At 47.1% G+C, this 20,352-nt stretch overlaps 7 protein-coding genes across 7 annotated transcripts; 4 read left to right on the top strand and 3 right to left on the bottom strand.

The window, feature by feature from the left end:
- Positions 1-58: 58 nt before the first annotated feature.
- On the top strand, positions 59-1,277 carry EDB93DRAFT_1337409 (uncharacterized protein; the record flags this gene model as incomplete). Its single annotated transcript, XM_041455363.1, has 5 exons — positions 59-260; positions 313-771; positions 812-864; positions 916-969; positions 1,035-1,277. 5 exons carry the CDS (start codon positions 59-61, stop codon positions 1,275-1,277), a joined length of 1,011 nt encoding a protein of 336 aa, XP_041307602.1.
- Positions 1,278-1,633: 356 nt separating this feature from the next.
- Positions 1,634-3,901, top strand: EDB93DRAFT_1147631 (uncharacterized protein). The gene is made up of 10 exons (XM_041449531.1): positions 1,634-1,931; positions 1,979-2,188; positions 2,242-2,418; positions 2,470-2,611; positions 2,658-2,827; positions 2,885-3,063; positions 3,125-3,200; positions 3,257-3,266; positions 3,289-3,353; positions 3,410-3,901. Exons 1-10 carry the CDS (start codon positions 1,914-1,916, stop codon positions 3,617-3,619), a joined length of 1,257 nt encoding a protein of 418 aa, XP_041307601.1. The 5' UTR covers positions 1,634-1,913; the 3' UTR covers positions 3,620-3,901.
- Positions 3,902-5,528, bottom strand: EDB93DRAFT_1147627 (uncharacterized protein; the record flags this gene model as incomplete). Its single annotated transcript, XM_041449530.1, has 8 exons — positions 3,902-4,258; positions 4,318-4,460; positions 4,535-4,679; positions 4,737-4,909; positions 4,972-5,093; positions 5,210-5,247; positions 5,306-5,359; positions 5,418-5,528. The coding sequence occupies 8 exons, from the start codon at positions 5,526-5,528 to the stop codon at positions 4,007-4,009; spliced, it is 1,038 nt and encodes a 345-aa protein (XP_041307600.1). The 3' UTR covers positions 3,902-4,006.
- Positions 5,529-5,974: 446 nt separating this feature from the next.
- Positions 5,975-6,549, bottom strand: EDB93DRAFT_1250634 (uncharacterized protein; the record flags this gene model as incomplete). The annotated part of the gene is made up of 5 exons (XM_041453040.1): positions 5,975-6,073; positions 6,124-6,138; positions 6,205-6,215; positions 6,263-6,371; positions 6,466-6,549. 5 exons carry the CDS (start codon positions 6,547-6,549, stop codon positions 5,975-5,977), a joined length of 318 nt encoding a protein of 105 aa, XP_041307599.1.
- Positions 6,550-9,297: 2,748 nt separating this feature from the next.
- EDB93DRAFT_1282408 (GTP-binding protein) lies at positions 9,298-10,591 on the top strand (the record flags this gene model as incomplete). The annotated part of the gene is made up of 5 exons (XM_041454462.1): positions 9,298-9,686; positions 9,742-9,774; positions 9,825-9,997; positions 10,044-10,393; positions 10,452-10,591. Exons 1-5 carry the CDS (start codon positions 9,534-9,536, stop codon positions 10,589-10,591), a joined length of 849 nt encoding a protein of 282 aa, XP_041307598.1. The 5' UTR covers positions 9,298-9,533.
- Positions 10,592-13,818: 3,227 nt separating this feature from the next.
- Positions 13,819-15,650, bottom strand: EDB93DRAFT_417335 (uncharacterized protein). The gene is made up of 10 exons (XM_041456313.1): positions 15,407-15,650; positions 15,266-15,355; positions 15,131-15,208; positions 14,926-15,075; positions 14,825-14,869; positions 14,751-14,768; positions 14,584-14,692; positions 14,347-14,529; positions 14,253-14,288; positions 13,819-14,200 (listed from the first exon to the last, which is right to left on the bottom strand). The coding sequence occupies exons 1-10, from the start codon at positions 15,518-15,520 to the stop codon at positions 14,172-14,174; spliced, it is 852 nt and encodes a 283-aa protein (XP_041307597.1). The 5' UTR covers positions 15,521-15,650; the 3' UTR covers positions 13,819-14,171.
- A 427-nt stretch (positions 15,651-16,077) lies between these two features.
- Positions 16,078-19,561, top strand: EDB93DRAFT_1147530 (Alpha/Beta hydrolase protein). Its single transcript, XM_041449529.1, has 15 exons — positions 16,078-16,124; positions 16,175-16,480; positions 16,546-17,032; positions 17,085-17,198; positions 17,249-17,391; positions 17,504-17,588; positions 17,726-18,248; positions 18,312-18,377; positions 18,428-18,519; positions 18,585-18,640; positions 18,700-18,760; positions 18,823-18,870; positions 18,917-19,092; positions 19,202-19,270; positions 19,324-19,561. Exons 2-15 carry the CDS (start codon positions 16,236-16,238, stop codon positions 19,379-19,381), a joined length of 2,223 nt encoding a protein of 740 aa, XP_041307596.1. The 5' UTR covers positions 16,078-16,124; positions 16,175-16,235; the 3' UTR covers positions 19,382-19,561.
- Positions 19,562-20,352: the final 791 nt, after the last annotated feature.

Below are 20,352 nucleotides of genomic sequence, written 5' to 3'. Positions count from 1 at the left end.
CACCCTTCCGTTGCTCAATACGCGGTACCGGCCGCCTGAGGGAGGCTATAAGTTCGGAATGGATAATGAATACGCCACGACCTCCATTCTGGATGGCAGAGATGGGGCGGAACTTTTCAGGACACTGCAGCAGGAGGCCGGCGGCACACACGACGGAGACTTTGATAGAGAAGGAAAGGAAGATCCTGCCTCTTCTGGGTCTCTAGATGCACAAGTTCCATTCATTTCCGGGACTTATAAGACAATTACAGAGCACCTCAGTAAGGCATTATCTTGTTTCCCATCCAAGTTCGCTGGCCTGATGCTGTGCAGATGCCGGAGATCAACCAGATACGCATGCTACTATACAGTACGAGCCGCCATCATCATCTAGAGATGACTATACCCCACATATTCTCCACGCACGTCATGGAGAATGTCCCATGGTATTGGTAAACCGTGCGCCGAACGGGAATCCTGGAAATATCGCCAGTAATTTGCACAATGCACAGGATGCAGCCTGGCTTGCAGGGCTGAAATACGCCCAAAGGAAGGTTTTCATCCAAAGTCCGACTTTAAATGCAGTCCCTGTGGTTGAAGGCATCTTGAATGCAGTCAGGCGCGGCATCGAGTGCACATTGTATATAGACGTGGGTTTTAATGATGGTGGGGAAGCACTTCCTGGGCAGGGGGGCACGAATGAGGAAGTATCCAAAACGATGTTCGCACAGTTAATTGACGAGGAGCAAGAGAAACTCAAACTCTATTGGTATACAGGCATGTGCTTCTCCCGTGAGGGTGTCTTTCGGGTACTCACCTGTAATTATTTCAGGCAAGGATCAAATCAAGCCCATTAATGCGTCCGCGCAGAAACGGAACTGTCATGTTCGTCTTATTTCTTATGACGACACTAGCAGAATCCTTATCGAATTTCAGGTGAAACTAATGATCATTGACGATTCTGTTGGAATCGTAGGCAACGGTACCAAGGTAATGACTTGTTCTCACCCGATGGCCTACTCATTGATGCTCATCAAAATTTTCCAGACACGCAGTCTTGGTATCATAGTCAAGAGGTGAACGTTATGGTCGACAGCCCCACGGTATGTCGGGAATGGTTTGATGGCATACGGAGAAATCAGAACACGCATTTACATGAGGTGGCGAAAGATGGCATATACCGTGATATGAACGGAAACCCACTTACGGACTCTACTGGTGTTGGGTCAGGATTTCGAGGAATGGTCAAAGGGATCCAGGGGAGTATCGCGCGGGCTCGTGGCAAGGGTGGGTTTTAAGTACATCTTGGATATGAACAGCAAAGTGTACGACTCGTACACTGGTACAAGCGATCCTCCATACTAAGATATATCTGTACGCTACCTAGTGTCGAGTCAATCGAAAGCATGCATGAGTTGCGAACAGTTTAAAAGCGTTATAAAGACCCAGGGCTCTTCTGGAATCTGCTATTAGTAGTATGAAAACATGCAAGGTCACTCAAGGCAATATATAGATTAATTGACAATAAAATTCTCGAGGGCAGACGGACGGAAGAGCTCACAGGCGAATTACTTCCGCATTCCGAGCTAGGGTTACTCATCCATTTAATACACGTTCGATACAGCATGCCCGACGTGTGAGAGTGTCATATGATCTTCTTGTCCACATCCCCAGCGTAGCATACTGATCACAATACCGAGGCTAACTGTGTCTGGGCCAAGATTTGAAACATAGTTTCGAAGTCGAGGAAGCGCCCTACTCGGAACTTTAGTTTACCTTGGGCCGAAACTAATACTCATTTAGTGTGGACGCCGAAGGGAGTGGGAAGCTGGAGTTTAAGTATAGCTGGGGACCCGCATGGTGCTCGACATTCCACATAACACTGGATCATTGAGAAGGAAATGGACCCTTCTGAACTTTGCTAGTTCACTACCATGTCCACTGCAACCAATGTGACTCTCCCCGGGTACCATTCACCAACGTATACCGCTATCCTCAGGCTCACGAATACCGTTTAGCTTACAATGCGCGTCTAAACCCGAACCGGTCGCCGCGTGAATTTGTAAAGCAATCTAGAAATGGTGGCGTGAGTCTTCGTCTTGTCGGCCAAGATGACCAAGTCACGCTTCCTGTCTATGGTTATGGCGCCAGCGTGGAGGGTACCCTCGACATTCACAAACGAGATGGTATCACCAGCGTTGAAGTTCAAGTGAGCGGACTAGCCAGATGAATAGGGGTTTAGTCTGATACAAATTCCCCTAGATTGAAGGTACCCTCATGATGGAGGAATTGGCTGAAAGCGGGACGACAAACTGCAAATTGTTTTTCAACAAGACAATTCTGTGGGTCAAGGACAGAATTTACGAAGCGCCATGCCCGCGTTCACTCCCATTCAGTTTCCTTCTTCCAACCACCTTTTCGGACGGCGGAAAAACTTATGTATGTAAGCGGCGCGATGTTTGAACAGCATCTTGACCATCACGAGCATAGCCCCTCCCACCAAGCCACGAGGCCCACCTATCTGGCCTCCCTGGATTTCGGGCGAGGATTAATTATAGCATTAGCGCTATTGCCGTGAAACCAAACATCATACCGCATGCAGTTAAGTCGACCTTATTGGGGGGTGGAGATTGTGTGTGTTTCTATCTATGTCGAATCGTCTGAACCCCGTTTCACAGTTTACAGGTCAGTCTCCACTCCGTTTGAGTACCTTCCTCGCACTCGTCCATCTTCCCCATTACCGCCACCTCTAGTACCTGGTCAATGGGGAATAGTCGAGAACTCGCAATGGAAGGTCTTTCCGACACTGATTCACGCGAATCAGGGAGCACACGACATTATGGTAAAGGTTGGTCGATGCTGTGAATGAATGCATATATCAACCCTGATGGTTCCCGGGCGTCAGTTATATCTCCCAGCTAGTCGAACATTCTGCACACAAGAGTCCATTCCTTTCCACATCATGTTTTCATCTTCGGCAACGTCTCTTGCTGCGTTTATGCCTTTTGGACCGGTGGTAATCGCGTCTCTGAAAACGCAGCACACAAAAATACAGTTGTTGAGGCAGACGACTGTTGACGTTCGGTTTGTACTTCCTTTGTGACTCCGAGTCTGCTTGATACATTTTGATACATTCACTCGACAGTAATGCTTTGATACTTGGTACTCGCACCGACATTTGGAGAGTTGATTGTATCGGCGAAGGTGCCTTCAGACACGCAGTATGTCACGCAGTGCGCATGGAAAAGGATGCTAGATAATTGACGTGATTCTATAGGGTGACGGTGGTGCACTGGACTGCATTCTCAGGAGATATTTATATCAGTCCTGACATCAAGGTCGGAGGCTTCAGGGCGGGTGGTTTTTCCATCAAGGTAAGCACTTGCTCTACATCTCTGTTGAGGGCTTCAGCTAAGACACATTCATAAAGGATTGTATAGTCCTGACCATGACCCCGCCTGATCTCTCCAAATCGCCTTTCAAGGAACTGCGACTCACAGTTCCTGTCCAACTTGCAACGGATCCCTACCCAAGAGATGGATCTGGTATCGGATTCAGCGAACAACTTGAGGCTGGTCCTCCATCGATACCTTCCTCAGATGAATTTGGGGCTCCTTCAGAATCCAGTTACGGCTCATGATATCATGAATGACTATGATTTGTCGTTTACATATAGACTATCGACGCTATCGCAAGCCAAGTGTCTTGTCATTCTTGCGTCATACACTCTGTACACACGTACGTACGCGTTCTTGATGATCCACATGTACGTCGTGACCCGGTGTTGGTTTCCTCACATTTGCACAATTGAGTTCACTTGCAAGTGTGGCATAGGTCGAAACCTTGAGTGGCATGCCGCATCAAGAGGACCGAAAGCTGTGATCGTGAGCGAGCTGGCCTGGACTTTCACTGGAACCTGTCATGTCTATATTTGAAATGCGAGAAATTTAGAATCCTATCGCTAATAAAGAGGTTATAAAAACTATCGAGGGAATACGAAGTCTACATCTATCAATAACCAAAGAACCTAATACCAAATACTTCTCGTCCTGTGCACAGGCAAGATATCTTCCGTCTCAATCCCCTCAAGACACTCTTTCCCCCCCTGCAGCTTCTTAGCCAAATCCCAAAGGTAAAAATCGATCAAAACGCAGCTCGCTTCCCAATCCGATCCACACCTCACCATCTCACTCCGGATCCGTTCAACAGCAACGATGCTCGCTGCGCGCAAGCTCATTTCTTCTCTCGATCCAGATTCAAGTTGTGTGCCAGCGCACAGCTCGTGTTTGAGCGATTGGGGATAAGCGAGGATGCGCAGGTGGTGCAGGATCTGGGGACGCGGTAATCTGCGAACATCGTTAGGGAGCTGATGCATGCTCCGTTGAGGCCGGGGAAGATCGGGTGTGGGGTGTAGGGGCTTTCAGGGTAGAAGGCTGCCCAGGTCTCTGCTACTAGAATTTGAGACCGTTTCCAGAAATATACTGGTAAGCATAGACTCGTTAGTCTCGTGAAATTGAAAGACGCCATTTGGGTGTCATGATCAATATTGACTTGCCTCGTCGTCCATTGAACATTCGGTCATCTCTAAAACTCGGGAACGAGTCTGTGACGAATTGGACGAGGTCGAGCGCCGTGCCCTGATTCTCGTATCTTCTTTGGAAGGCTTGTAAAAACCCTAGGTATGAACCTCCAAATTCATCCTATACATTAATGTGCGTCCATAAACCATGCATAGATGCACACAGGGAAAAACTTACGTTACACAATATAGCACCGACTTCGCGCATGATCGCCAGGCGCTCATTAAGCAGAGGGATCGATTCAGAAGATTGCGGGGCGGGGCGGAATACGTGCGCGATCAGCGAGTCTGGGCATAGTGCCTCGGAGGAATAAAACTGGGGATCGATGATAGGTATACCCTCCTCTAACGCTAGTAGGTCCGATTCAGCCAGATTCAGACTCTCTAAATAACAAAACGAAAGATTTGCCCACCTCGATTCAAAGCAGCGACTAAGCTCCAGTATCCAGTGTGCACCGTCGTTGTCTGGCTATTCCAACTAGCCCGCCATTCAACGCCATACCGATCCAGCTGGCCTTCCTTTTCTGACCAAAAACTGAAATTCAAAGAAGAGATGAGGAATATCCAGTTCAGACATGCACCCGTGAGTATATCGTCTTGGTCATACGGTTCTGGCGGACAGATGTGCAAGGGGTTGCGTGCGCCATGTACGCGGAGGTATAGGGCTCTGAAGCGACTTTTTGCAGAATCTGCGTGGATCTGTCAGATACGCGACCGCTCCAGAATCATATAAAAGTTTGGATTGACATATTGTGTGGCTTTCTTGACCGCGTCGTCGTTGATTTTGACGATATTTGTTTGCTGATGTATCATTGATTAAAATGTGTTTCACTCAGACTACGTCTAGATGAAAATTTACCTCAAGGACAAACTCGGCGCTAGATATGACTGGGTTGGTTGTGTACATTTTTGAAGGTGGGGAAGACTCTTCGATAAGTTTTTCATCGAAGACAGGTGAAGTAGATGGCATGGAGAAACGTCGTAATGGTGGTTGTCCAAGTGGGGTTTTCAAGCGAGAGCGCGCTAATAAGCTTCGCGCCTTTAAGCGTTGCTTCCGTGGGTTTCTGCCCAAATGCTGAACACAGTAAGTAGTGACTGTCTCTGTATTTCAATTGAAAGGGGTTAGTAGAAATTGGAATTAGCCTTTTCACGGCGACAGCGCCACAAGGCGGCGTGCTTATCAATTGAAATTTGAGAATGCCGTCGATTCACATGTCGCCAATCTCGTTCGAATCACCCATTTCAAGGCAAGTCCATATGCTTGAACATTCGGGAGATCTCGTATACGGCTGATTATACTTGTGGCATGGGTAAATATGTTACCTCAAATGCCCTAATATACAATACCACATATGGTGACGGATGATGCAGTTCGAGTAATAGAGTACAGGGAAACCCACTGACACGACGAAGGTATTACTCTGCAATCGAACCTCGACGGCCTTTCACCGGAATGGTCTCTTCACCCCGCAAGACTTGTTCCCCGTGCTCCTTGACGTCTGATTTACCAAGTGCCTGTATACGAATAAACTATGAGAAGAGTACAAGATGAACAAGTGACTGACTGTTCCGCGGATGACCTGAGTGTAAGTTGACAATGTAATTAATGAGTAATGAGTATGAGTTACAATCGACGCGGATAATACCTTGGCATAACCTACCCGTATGTTAACTTTGCATGTTCGAAGTGTATGAGACACTCACCAAATACTTGTTCTTTGAAGGTGGGGGACCGTTTTATCTCTGCAGGGATCTCTACCACATTTATATTTGGGTCATTGCGATTCGACCTCAGAGGGCTTGCGAATCTGGTCTGCGGGAATATGAGTGCCATCACCAGGGTGAAGTGGAAGCTGCGTTTACTTGTTACTTTTAAGCGAGATTAATCGAATGAATAAAGTACCTACCTGTTGTGGTGCGGTGTCAATTTTGGTTGGTTCAACGTCCTTTGAAGGAGGACGGGGTGCATTGTCTTTGGTGGAAGAGGACATAATGATATGGTGGAGTGGAACTGAAAGTCGAGGCTTTATAGTAGAAATGACATCATCGATCATGATTATGTAAGGAACACGGTCAGCATTTAAACTAGTTTATCGTTACCTAGGTTGCGTTGCTCGACAACTTGCCTGAAGGCAATTACAGGCTTAGAGATTCGGGACGCTCTAAGATTACCGACACAACCTGCTATCCGACAAAAATGACGGGTCTTACACGGGCAGACATATGTACGACCTAGCAGTCGACATGATGGAATATGCGACTCGGAGTTTCGGGCCACCAGACGAGTGACCGCTGCGGGTAGATCTCTCGGCACCTGTATAGATAATAAATAAATAAACAAATACGAAGAATCAGTAAATGATAACAATCATAGGAAAACGAACGCACCAGGCTGCCACGTCACGGTTCGCCTGGCAATCAGTCGTCATACCACCGGCCTCCTACGATACCTTCCACAGTCCCGGCGCAGCCCTGAACTAGCAAACAAGATACGGAGATAGCACGCGTTCTTGTACGGCTTGCGATAACCACGGGTAGTGTTGGAAATGGCCGATGAGGAAAGTAATGTGCGCGATAATAGCGCGAGCTGGCGGGTCCAGAACAATCTGCGATACGATGACATCCGGGAGTTTTTTGAGGGGTGTGGCTTTAAAGTCACCGTCGAGAGGAATGCTTCAGGTGAAGTGTACAGCGCGTGGAGAACTCCAGTCGTAGATGCGAACAAGCAGAGCTGACCGCATTGAGCCGGAAAATATTGAAGGGGTAAAAGTTTCGCCCACAACATCACGAAGAATATCATCACGACGTGGATGACGAGATGAACAGCATTAGCTGTTGAAGTCGCGACAGACTCTCCATCGTTGCCAGCGAGGATTAGCCAAATCAGCGAGGACACCAAGCGCTCAAGCAATCGTTTTTGAGATAGCCTGCACACACAGGTCCTTGAGACATGCAAGAGGCAGCAAGGTAGACTTTTCCGCTCAACTGACCTGCACTTCGACCCTCAACATCAAATAGTTGGCGTAGACATAAATTTCCTATGCTGGCCTGAAAAGCCTCAAGTTCCTCTTGGGGTGAGCATACTGCAATTGTGGCTGATAAAATCTTCGCTAGTTCTGCTGTCTTTCATATTTCGGAAGTAGCCATTACTCTGACGATATATAGCCACAGATGACAGCGAGAATTTATGCTGTGCGGAAAGCAATACATAACTACCAAACTAAGAGAAGGTGTCAGCAATACTAAGACATCATACTTGGGAGACTCACAGTTGACTTGGCATCACTACGATTAGTTTGATACAGCGCAAGGAGAGCCGACCACAGAAAGGCATCAATGCCTTCATTTAGGGCTGGAGAAGAATGCAATTTAGTCGTGCGTTGTGGCCGCATATAAAAACCATGAGTGTGCTATGAGAACATGAGCCTGAAGCGTTTTTTTTGGCGCTAAGTTAGTTATCAAAGAAAGACGTCACACTTCGTCACACTTGAAAAGTTCGTATGGGATCGACATCTGACGCATCCAGGCATTCTTAAACCGTTATGGTGCTTCTTTCTATCACCCACAAACTCCTTCATGTCCAAACGCTGCGGCAAAGTTGTTTGTCTACTACTGCTCCAATAAGGCTTTTACATTCTACGGAACAGCACTCGCTTTCCCCGGTTTATGGACCATATTGTTGTATATCCTCGAAGATGGCATAGGCAACTCCGAGGATTTTTACACCGGCAGAGAACAGAAATAATGTCGCCCATACCATGCACCCAGCATTCAACGCTATGTCCCACAATTCCATCAACGTTTTTGAAACTGGATCCAAGGCATTTATTAGTGAGTCTTAGCTCGCACCGCGAGTCCCAATGCTCACTGCATTCTTGCTAAAGCATACTGTTTTGTCCGTTCAAGGCAAGATCGTGTACTTCATACATCACGACCATGGACGCTATATGATCTCAATACCATTGAAAAATACGAGGGAGCTCGCTACGAACAGAAGAGGCCAGGCTGAAGACATACATCACTCATCACAGTAGGCACCCGGGCGGGGAAGAGTCGAAGGAGGGTCTAGTCAAACGGAATTGAAGTTACAGCAAGCTTTGTCCATTCCGTTCATGAGTCGGAATTCAAGGGTTCTTGAGGCAGATTTCGTCATAATCCAGTAAGACGCACGCCAAACTTCGAATTTAAGCGTATGTTTGCCGGTACATCTTATTTGATACCCGACAAGATATGCGCCAATTTATAAATTTTGATGATGGACCGTATGATGGACCGCACAGTCAGACTCATCCGCAGACATGTACCAAACCTGTCCCAAGCTATCTATGACTACACAAGCTTCCACGGTACGTTACATTGGTCTTTCCCTCAGTCCGACAAGCATGGTTGACGTTCGATTCAGTCAACACGCGCGCCGGCACCTACTGGTCTGTCACCACTCAGTCATATACAAACCTTTTAGGAAAACTCCAGAAATGCAGACCCTCTCGAGCACCACGGCATGTAACCCATTCCAGAGGGTGTCTCGCATCCCTACGTTGCCTTGTTTGTTCTAAAATATCCGATCATTCGTATGGAAAGCCTAGGAAGATCGAGCTCACCTCCATCTATAGAGGTTTCCGATATCGCTGTTTTTAAATCTCAATTAGATAGGTAGGGAAGAGGGAATTGCTGTCGTTTCATCGTATTCTGATTGTTCATTGTAGTTCATGTCTTTATCGATGCTCTTGTTCAACATCAGTTGTGTAATCCTTGTGCTTTATCGTACGGACGAGTGAACAGTTCGAGGTGGAATTGATTCCCCGATGCAGGGAAATAGACGCCGTGTGTAATTGTTGTGTCATAAACCATACGAGCCCTCGCTTCGTATTTGTTTGTTCAACTTCGTTGTTATCTCTCGCTGCGATCTCGTTCTGTACCACAGTACAACTTTCATCATAAACCAGATCTTCAGGACGCACACTAAGATCTCCCCATGGCAACCATCAACGTTCAGACCCTCAGGGCAATGGTTAGACGATTTCGAGTTTTGATCATAGGAAGAGCAAACGCAGGCAAAACGTCCATTCTTCACAAGGTCTGCAATACCACGGATGAACCAGAAATTCACGATACCAAAGGACACAAGGTACGATGGATGATCTATGCGATGCACGGGTTTATCGCTGATCAATTGCGGATAGATCGATGCAGCCGTCGTGAAATCATCGATCAAGGTGCGTGCACCATTTTCCCTGCAGGCATTTATATGCTGACAGATGATCAGCGTGGAAATCACGACATCAGAAACGAGATGGTGTTCAAAAGTAATCCCGCTTTCGTCTTCCACGACTCATGCGGGTTCGAAGCGGGTTCTGAAGAAGAATTCGAGAACATGAAGAATTTCATCTCAGAACGGGCAAATGCGACGATGTTGGAGGAGCGACTCCATGCTATTTGGTAAGTGACTCCCTCCTGACGTTCAGCGCTTGTTGATTTCCATCAGGTATTGTATTCCAATGGACGAACATTGTCGAACCTTCCAACGGTCGGAGGAAAAATTCTTCTCCGAGTGCGACACGGGGCACAGCGAGTTTCCAGGTCTATTTTCCTATGCTTGTCTCGGACTAAATGATCCGTCTTCAGTTCCCGTACTTGTGATATTCACCAAATTCGAAGCTTTACGTCCAATCGCATTCGGAGAACTCAAGAAGGAACTGAAAGGGGCATCAGTAGGAGAATGCTTAAAAGGGATTCCTCAACGGGTCGAAGAATTGTTCATGAACACAGGTGTCTTGGATCGATTGTACGATCCTAAAAACTGTGTTCATCCTAAGTCCCATGTACGCTTGGAGAGTGAGTGATTCAGACTGACTCATGCCACATCAAAGTTGGTATGATTTCGCCATCCTAGATATGGACAAACCGAATACGAACTGCAACATTCTACTAGAAGACACCACTCTAGCATTGGACAACGAAGAATTGCAACTGTGCTTGATATCGACACAGCATTCGAACCTAGAGCTTTGCATCAAGTGTGCCGTCAAGTGAGTCGCACAGTTGCAGGTCAAATATTTTACTTCCAGCATCATCTAGATCACTCGCCAACCGTGCGCATCAGCAATCTGGGCCAATCGATTATGAAGTTGATCAGTATGACATTGCTAAGTGGTTTCCACATCTAAATGTAAGACGAAGATTGATTCAGTTTGACAATGCCCTGGTAACACTCATGAATGGTAAATATCGAAGTGCTGAAACTGTACAGTCTGATATTTATTCCTTGATTATAGTTGTACATCGTTAACAGCTGGTAAGATGGCAGTTTACGAAGGTCAAATAGCATGAATATTACTGATGGCTCGCTCCTATTTGCCTGTTGACAGTGGGTGAGTACCTTGATGGTTTGGAGTTCTCGACCTATGTTCATAATCCCCATCCATTGCTGCTACTCGCCTTTTTACAGGAAGTAAGTGCCTTGATGGTTTCGAGTCTTCGACGATGCTCATGATTCCTATCCCTTGCTGTTGCTCGCCTGTCGACAGGATGTGAGTGCCTTGATGGTTTCGAGTCCTCGACCGATGTTTATGATCTCCTTTCCTTGCTGCTGCTCGCCTGTTGACAGAAAGTAAGTGCCTTGATAGTTTTGAGTCCTCGACCGATGCTCATGATCCCTGTCCATTGACAGTGGGTAAGAGCCTTGATGGTTTTGACTCCTCGACCGATGCTCATGATCTCCATCCATTGCTGCTGCTCGCCTGTTGACAGGAAGTGAGTGTCTTGATGGTTTCAAGTCCTCTACCGATGCTCATTATATCCTTTCATTGCTGCTGCACGACTGTTGACAGCGGGTGAGCGCCTTGATGGTTTCAAGTCCCCTACCGATGCTCATGATCCCCATCCCTTGCTGCTGCTTGCCTGTTGACAGAATGTAAGTGCCTTTATAGTTTTGAGTCCTCGACCAATGCTCATGATCCCCGTCCACTCCCTGTTGACAGACAGTAAGTGCCTTGATGGTTTCGAGTGCCCTACCGATGCTCATGATCTCTATGCATTGCTGCTGCTCCCTGTTGACAGTTCGTAAGTGCCTTGATGGTTTCGGGTCCTCTACCTATACTCATGATCCCCATCCATTGCTGCTGCTCGCCTGTTGACAGGAAGTAAGTGCCTTGATGGCTTCGAGTCCTCGACCGATGCTCATGATTTCTGTCCATTGCTGCTGCTTTCCTGTTGATAGGAAGTAAGTGCCTTGATGCTTCTGAGTCCTCGCCAATCCTCATGATCCCCATTCATTGCTGCTGCTCACTTGTTGACAGCTCGTAAGTGCCTTGATGGTTTTGAGTCCTCGACCTATGCTCATGCCCCATCCATTGCTGCTGCTCCCCGGTCGAAAGGAAGTAAGTGCCTTGATGATTTTGAGTCCTCGACCAATGCTCATGATCTCCATTCATTGCTGCTGCTCGCCTGTTGACAGCATGCACGTTCCTTTATGCCTTCTAATCCTCGACTGATGCTGACAATCACTGCTGCTTACTTGTTGACAGCACGTGAGTGCCTTTATGCTCTCTAATTCTCGACTGATGCTGACAATCGTTACTGCTTACTTGTTGACAGCACGTGAGTGCCTTGCTTGTTTTCTGTTTATAATCCATGTGCAGAAGTCTTACATCTTTTTCTTGTTTGTTTGGCAGGTGGTATGTGTCTTGATCATATCTCGTATTGAAATAATACTGAATAGTTTGACTCGTGTCCATAGCCTCATGTGAGCATCTTCTATTCTATCAGACGAGTCGAATCACAATTGCTCATATGCATAGTTCGTTGAGTGCCCCTCCCTGATGGCTTATTTTTCATATTCACATATCTTGCATATTCTCTTGCCCTGTGCAGAATGTGAGTCGTTTTACCCTCATACTATGAAGCATTAAATGTGTTGACTGGTTCTTTCACTCTGTAGCGTGTGAGTATATTCCAATCGTTGAAGGATTCTATCCATATAATCTCTTGTATCTATGATGTGTTCGCAGAATGTGTGTAAATCATGTCTCATCTGGATCCTATATTACTCCACTGACAAACAGTCTTATTAAATCAGCTTGTACGTCCATAGATGGTACATCTTCACCGTCACATAGCGGATCTCATCTAGTTCCAACTCTTGACAGTTTGTAAGTTACCCATGCACACGTTTGATTGTTTACAACTGTCACGGTTCACCAACTAGAATGTGCGTCTCTGATATTAACCAAATGTCAATGTGTCACCTCGTGATTCTGACATTTCTTTCTCACAGCATGCAAGTACTTTTCTCTGTGAGGTTTTCCTGATACCCACATCTTCAACCTGTTGCCAGGGCGGGATCGAGAAAAGTGACATTATCCGCGTTCTTCAGCCTGTGGTAGGTTATTTTGCTCGCATCAATCCTCAGCGCTGTAAGACTGTGCAACAGGTTGCGAAGAGATCATTGTTTACTACTGCTACAAACGGAATCATCCATACTGGCATTGGTTAGTTTCCCGGCATATGATCAGTTTTAGTTCTTATAACAGGAAGCAGCTACTATTATCGTCCTTGAGTACTCTGCCTTTCTGCCGAACAATGCCAGCAACAAACTGGAGAGCGTCGAGTCTGCCGTGGACTATTACCTGAAATCTCCGACGGCCGTCGCGGTGGAGAAAGGAGCGAAAAAGATTTCTCGCTCAGGCTTCGAGAAAAAGGAACTAGGGATAAATATTCTTGACTTCATCCTTGAAAATCGCATGTGTACGTCCCTCGCTTCGTTGTGAAGTGACAATTCGAAATTCAACAACTACCCGCAGCAAAGGACTTGACAGCACAGAAGTAGATGATTCTCCAGCCAAGTTCACCACTTATTTCTGCAGTTTGCCCATGATATGCGTTCCCGTTGTGTACGATACCAAGCACGCCAGCTTCGATTATTGACCAGTGCGGACTGTGATGTTTCCTTATTTGCGATGCTCTTCCCTATGTTATGTACTATACTAATAGAAGCGAAAGCTTTTTGAATCCACACGTTCGTCTGAGTCGATGAGCCAAAGTGCCACGCCAGTGATCAGAGGTCGAGGGCAAGGCTTTTGACCACATGCTTGCCTTCGGGAACATCTTTGCAGACATCTGTGATACAATATAAACTTTGAACGCCCGAGAACCAGCACAGCAACCTTATGGTATTAGGCGTTTGGCTGCAGTTAAACTTTCAATTGAAATGATTTATTCTTTCCAATGCACCAAGTCGAATCACATTTATAAGCCGCACGCGCGCGATGAGTATGGAACGATATAATAGTGTCTTTCAGAGCCCGTTGCATGCAAGGAGCAAGAAGCTGATGGGCCAGCAAAGTCTTCCGTCCCCTTCCTTCATGACATGGATATGGGTATTTCGCATGCACAATGATAAGCTACAATCTCATTGAGCTATAAACACATATACACAAAGTACAAGGCAGCAAGCACGTATGTCAAACAGGTGCAACATTCATTGTGTGCTTGGGAACATGGTCCCATCACGAGTTACTCGCCGAGTCGGGTCGATGCATCTCACGAAGCGCAAAAAACCGTGACATCTTTTTCCGTACAGAAAGGGGCGCATCCCATTCCTTGAGATACTCCTTTATGTCCTGTGGAGTTGGTTTCTGTCCCCTGTGAGGCACTGATTAGTTATCAGGCAACTTCAAAATATCAACCATCTTACCCAGCTGACCTTGTGGCCAATTTTCGATCTGCACTCCTGTTTGTACCGCATCAGCACTTGCCATTAGGTCATCCAGCGTTAAACATGACATTACCATCCAGTTTGTACCACAATATTTTCTCGATCTCTCGAAGTAAGGTCCACGCCTCTGTATCCCTCACGGTAGGGACAAAGACATGTTCGCCGCTAGGGATAGTTTCCGCTAGGTCACCTCGGCCAAAGAGTAGTAGCCAACGTTGGCGACGGGCTGCCCGATCGAGATCGGGGAATTCGATGGCTGCAACAGGGAAAAGTAAGTGATGCAGTCAGGCCAAATAGCCAGGGTACGCACTGTCGGTGAGCGGCCCGAATATTGCCTGCTGAGCGTCTGACAACACTGCAGGCCACAAACAGATACATCCGGGCGACTCAAACTGTTGAATCATCATCTCGACGCGGTTCTGATGATGAATTAGCTATACTAGAACAGCATCAAGGGTACAACGATCAAGAACGTACTTGAAATTTCATGAATGACTGTGGGACGCATCATCAGAAGGGATATAATGGAAGCTTTAAAAGACGATACGTACATCTCCACGGTCTACGACCAACACCGCATTCCATCTGATCGCAAGCTAAGCAACCACCACGTCGCGTCAGGGATGTATCGCGTGCTGCATATGGTACATACCGATGCTAGTTTGGCGGCCCAAGGTTGCACGTCGGCAAGGTCTGGGATATCACTGGCCCAAATGGGGAGCATCGGGCGCTTGAGTATGTTGCAGACAGCATGAACAACCGTCTTTTTCCCCGTTCCCGGAGCTCCTTTCAGCAGGACATTCTACAAAGGGTAAATGTAAACGAGAGTGATGCAGGAATGTTCCTTCAAAACACACCAGGCCTTTCCAAACTTTCACTGAACGTGGAATGCCAGGAAAACATCCAATAGCATTCAATACGGATTGCATGAGATTCTGTAACAAACGCGTTAGATTGCGAGACAATGTTCCGAGAATTACTCCCGCCCGTACCTTAGTCTGTTGGTCCTTGACCAGCTTGCTCCACGCATGTTGATCGTAATCAAATTCATCGCAATACAAACCCTGTAATGTAATCCATCCCTGGACACCAAAGTTGGTTTGAAGATCAGTAAAAACGTACAACGTACTTACGTGTTTCTCAATGTCATATCCTGCAATCCAGGACAGTCTGTTGACCGCGAGTGTCTCCATGTCTTCCAAGAGCAGCTTTGGAAAGTCGACTGTGTGGGGGGAAAGGAAGGACATGTTTGATTGAGGTAGATGAGGAAGACTTGATTTGAGCAGATGGGAAAGGTTTGGCGTCGGTATCAGGGAAATCCATGAGGGTTATATATGAGGAACCGAAGTGTGGAATGTAGAATTGACCGCTGTAGCAGGGTTCATGCAATAATGTGCAAAGCAAGAATGGCCCGAGCCTGAGTATGAGCCAAGCACAATATATTGTGGAACACAAGAAATAGCCTATGAACAATGAAGTTGAAATGTTGAACAGTATACGATTGTTCCATGGTCCAATATTCAATGGGCGCAGTGGTGTCGATGTGCTTTTTTCAATTCGGCATGCGGCTTCGTATGAGGAGTCAAAGTCAAATGGCGGAAATTTCAGTGTTTTGGTCCTGGGTTTTGCCTGTTACTAGTATCCCTTCCACGCATTCGAGAGAGGGAATCATGACATGTAAGGGAGCTCAGCGTCGAATTCTTCCGTCAAGAAATAGTGGAACGTCTGACACTTAGCTTCAGCAGCTGACTCCTGCCAACCAGACTTGAAGTTGAGTTTCCGACAGACTTACCCACGAGAACACATGATACTTGGTCGCTTTCACAGGTTTGCATACAACACCAAGTGACCGTGAGTGATAATTCATCTTTAAATTGAGCACTTCGTGTTGAATTAGCTAGGTCTAGGCCATGGTGCACTAGACCATAGTATACTTAAGCCTATTTTCAAAGTTCACGCCTGATGCGTATACTTCCTTTCTTGCAGCTGGGCTTCGCTGCTCAGGTGCCATTATATTCCAGTTCCATCCCACCAGCTTCTGCCCCACAAGTTCCTCAGATGGCTCCAGATTTTACCCTTAGCGAGGCTGCAAATGCACTATCCCCACGAGATATGCTCACCCTTCCTCGGCCTAGTGCGCCTCTGCCAAACGATATTGGTGATCTTGCTATCGTACCCGTCAGCACTTACTCTTTTCAGGACTGCAAGTATGCTCCCCCTTCTTTTTTTTTTTTTCCATAATCGTAACTTATGTTCACTGCCTGACTGCTAGGTCCCATAAGTCACTCTCTGTCATCGCTCTCGGCGATGGTCAGACCTACGACATTCCTTTGCCAGATGGCGGCGATGCCTTCTGGCTTGATTCTCGCACCATCGCACACATCGTGACAAAAGATGACACACAGAGTCTCTACACCATTCCCATCAGCACTTCTCCTCTCTCCTCCGATCTCTCCTCCTACGTAGGATCCTTTCCCATCACCACTGCAAGTGCGTTCCGTTACAGCCCCAGCGCTCAGCGCCTCATGTTCTCCGCATACGTCTATCCTGATGGCCTCGTTGAGACTGTGAAGGAGCAGGACACGGCGTATGAGAATCGGGGCAATTCGGGTCTGGTGTATGATGAGACGTTTGAGCGCCAGTGGGATACGTGGGTTGGTCCCAAGAGTAAGGCTCTCATTGGTGTCAGTCTGGCAAAAGTAGGTGCGAAGTGGGTACTGGGGGAAACTTACGTGAACGTGCTGAAGGGGACGGGACTCGTGAGTGCTTGTTTCTACGCTTCGGGATGGCGGTGAAATTGATTTGAGCTAGTCTTCCCCTGTAGAGCCGTTCGGCGAGGCAGATGACTATGATATTTCCAAAACGCATGCTATCTTCACTGCCAAGGACCCACAACTTCCCAGGGCTGTGCACACCAGGCAGAATGTACGTGCAATCGTGTATTGCTCTTTCTATACTAACACACTACCACATAGATTCACCTTGTTACGCATGACGGAAATGACCTCAGACAGCTCACCTCGGGCATCCAAGGTGCGACGCACTCCCCCGTGTTCAGCCCTTCTGGCGATAAGGTCGCCTGGCTGGAACTGGCTCTTGATGGGCACGAGAGTGATCGGTGGGTCATGCGACCTGTTCATATGACTCATACTGTTCTGACTTTGATTCAACGCATGCACCTCTCACTGACCCATATATCACTTCCCACGTTGTCAACTCACATGCTTCAGTGCGAAAGTGGTGATCTACGATCTCAAGAAAGACGTCCGGTTCACTATCACAGAAGACTGGGACCGCTCCCCTGATTCTATTATCGTGAGTTCATCCTCATTCGATTGTCCTTAATACCTTCGTTCCTATCTCCTAAATCGTGGTCCTTGTCATTTCCTTACGGGTTCACTCGTCCCTCCAAGACGTTTTGTCATCGTACGAATCAGCTAACCCAAACCCAGTTCTCCCCTTCCTCTGCCCTCATTTACGCCACCACTGGTGATCACGCCCGCATCAAGGTCTTTGCGTTGGCTGTCCCGCCTACACCTCCCTCCAATGCCACACAGACCACTCAACCTACAGCCCTCACCTCCAGTGGTTCTATATCTGGCTTCACGCCAATCCCAGGTGGCAGAGCCACCTTCGCGCTTTCGAGTTTGACTTCTCCAAATGAGGTGTACGAGCTTAGTGGGCTTGACGCAGTCGAGCAGAATCTCTTAGCAGGAATGAACGCAGATGTGAAGGCGATGACGCTTACGCGCCTTACTTCGTTCTCTTCTGCTGGGCTCCAGGGCAAAGATCTCTCTCCCGGTAAGGACTTTTGGTTCAAAGGTACGGCTGAGGAGCAGGACACACATGGTTATGTGATTACCCCACCTGGATTCGAACGTGGGATTAATGGGAAGTGGCCTGCGGTGATGCTTATTCATGGAGGTCCAGAGAGCGCTTGGTTTGATCAGTGGTCAACGCGGTGGAATCCCAATGGTATACGATTTCCTTTTGTTGGTTTGCAAGGGTTACCTAATGTTTGGGCCACGCGTGCTCTAGTTTTTGCGAGCCAGGGATATGTAGTCGTTGCTATCAATCCAACGGGATCTACTTCATTTGGACAGAGTGAGTTACCCTCTTATCTTGTCTGCTCTTGTGCTGACGCAATATACTAGAATTCACAGATGGCATCAATCAAAATTGGGGAGGCCGCCCCACCCAAGACTTGTTGATGGGGTGGAAGTATATCCTTCAAGAATACCCAGAGGTGAGGTTCTGCACCTTGTCTTCCTCCCCCTCAACGCATCCTGACGTCGATTTTTCTGCGTATAGATTGACCAAAACCGCACAGTAGCTGCTGGTGCTAGTTATGGCGGATATGCAATCAAGTACGTGTCATTTCGTTGTCGCCCTTGATATCTTCTTGTGTGTTAATTCTCGTTTCCAGCTGGATTCAAGGCAACCCCGAGCTTGGCTTTGGGTTCAAGGCACTGGTCTGCCACGATGGTGTACGTCTTCTCTTGTTGCATCAAAGAGCAAATGAAGACACTGATCCATCTACATAAAATAGGTATTCGACACAACCTACAACGGCTACGCCACAGACGAACTATTCTTCGTGCGCCTCCAGTCCCTGCCTTGCAATACTAACTAACACACCAAAGGTCAATCACGAATGGGGAGGACGTCCATGGGAGCCTGCCGCATTCGAAGCCTCGCGGAAATACAGCCCCGCGTATACCGTTGCTAAATGGTCGACCCCACAGCTGACAATTCATAGCAGCAAGGATTACAGGCTCCCAGAAGGAGATGGGATTGCGGTGTTCCATGCGTTGCAACAGTGCGTTTTATTTTTCGTTCTGGTTCTTCATATGCTGTTCCCTTGCGCCTATCGTTTCCATTCATTTTCGCATCTAGCGGGTGATTCATGCTGATCGACACGCATATAGGTTGGGCGTCCCAAGTCGCCTTTTGATCTTCCCAGATGAGAACCATTGGGTGCTAAACGCTGGGAATAGGTATGTATGCAGCTCTATACGCCGGTCATGAGCTGATGCTTTGACTGGGATAGTTTGAAATGGCACTACGAAGTGTTTAGGTGGTTTGATCAGTTCGTCGGGCTTCCTTAGGCATAAAAGTGTTACTAGGAGAGTATCTCTTTTTGAAAGTGGTAGAACTGAAGGATACCTTTTGGAGGGACAAACTACTAGTAGGAGTACTTGAAATTGTGAGTCGTCATCTGCATAGCTCAGGTATCTGTAATATGACACATTTGACTATACTTTAATGAGTAGAGATATGATTTGCAAGCTGATTTGTTCGACCAGCCGCGTGGCCTGTGTGATGCAAACACAAATCAATGGCAACTTCAGCATATTAGCGTTGGCGCCATTCATCGCAATCGAAATATCAATACGTATCTAGAGTTTGGACCCAACCCAGATGTACAATCAATTAACGGGTTCAGCTCATAAAAATTGGGCCGCAAAGTCACTACACTGATGAGGAGTAGTATAGCATAGTTAACACATATATGGATAAATATGACTGATTTAGTGATGATCCTTATTCCCTCACGCATTGCTCCCTGTGGTCCAAAGACACTAGAACAGCTTGTAAATACTGTCATAATCAGGGACTACTGAGTCCTTTACTGCTGACCAACTTCTCAAGCATATCGCTGGCTACAGTTTTCAACTCTTTCACAGCAACGACGACACCCTCTCCCTCTCCCTGCTCTGAATATCGACTCTCCAGTGCTTCGAGAACATCCTCCACATCTGTGATGAGCTTCTTGAGACCAGGTTCAGAAGAAATCTGCATATGTTTCTTCGTGGCTTCCACGAGAACAGGAAGGAACTCGAAAAAGTGTACGTCGTCAATTATTATGATAAGATTGGCATGGGACCATGCACCGCTAATCATGTACCACCGCTGTTTCTCTGTGATAGAATCGAGTGATGTAACCGACAACTGTTCAGGTACGATTCGGAGGAGGATGCCAGCCAGGTAAAATGCATGTCGCGTGAAGCGGCACTCTGCAATAATGCTAATGCATCGATCTATATGGTGATCCCTAAACAAATGGGGGTGCCAGTTG

The sequence above is a fragment of the Suillus bovinus genome, assembly GCF_016758785.1.
Source record: "Suillus bovinus strain UH-Sbo-P2 chromosome Unknown EDB93scaffold_29, whole genome shotgun sequence".
NCBI classification, from domain to species: Eukaryota; Fungi; Basidiomycota; class Agaricomycetes; order Boletales; family Suillaceae; genus Suillus; species Suillus bovinus.
This window is presented reverse-complemented; position numbering and strand designations above follow the sequence as displayed.

Excerpts from the sequence above, each read along its gene's own strand:
- EDB93DRAFT_417335 (XM_041456313.1), bottom strand. The coding sequence starts at position 15,520 with ATGTCCTTCCTTTCCCCCCACACAGTCGACTTTCCAAAGCTGCTCTTG. Across the intron at positions 15,209-15,265 it reads TCAAGGACCAACAGACTAAG|AATCTCATGCAATCCGTATT; the intron begins GTACGGGCGGGA and ends CGTTTGTTACAG. Across the intron at positions 14,870-14,925 it reads GGGCCGCCAAACTAGCATCG|CTTGCGATCAGATGGAATGC; the intron begins GTATGTACCATA and ends GTGGTTGCTTAG.
- EDB93DRAFT_1147530 (XM_041449529.1), top strand. The coding sequence starts at position 16,236 with ATGCGTATACTTCCTTTCTTGCAGCTGGGCTTCGCTGCTCAGGTGCCA. Across the intron at positions 18,378-18,427 it reads ATCTACTTCATTTGGACAGA|AATTCACAGATGGCATCAAT; the intron begins GTGAGTTACCCT and ends GCAATATACTAG. Across the intron at positions 19,093-19,201 it reads GTGTTCCATGCGTTGCAACA|GTTGGGCGTCCCAAGTCGCC; the intron begins GTGCGTTTTATT and ends ACACGCATATAG.
- EDB93DRAFT_1147631 (XM_041449531.1), top strand. Across the intron at positions 2,612-2,657 it reads CTTATTGGGGGGTGGAGATT|TTTACAGGTCAGTCTCCACT; the intron begins GTGTGTGTTTCT and ends CCCGTTTCACAG. Across the intron at positions 3,064-3,124 it reads CAGACGACTGTTGACGTTCG|TAATGCTTTGATACTTGGTA; the intron begins GTTTGTACTTCC and ends TTCACTCGACAG.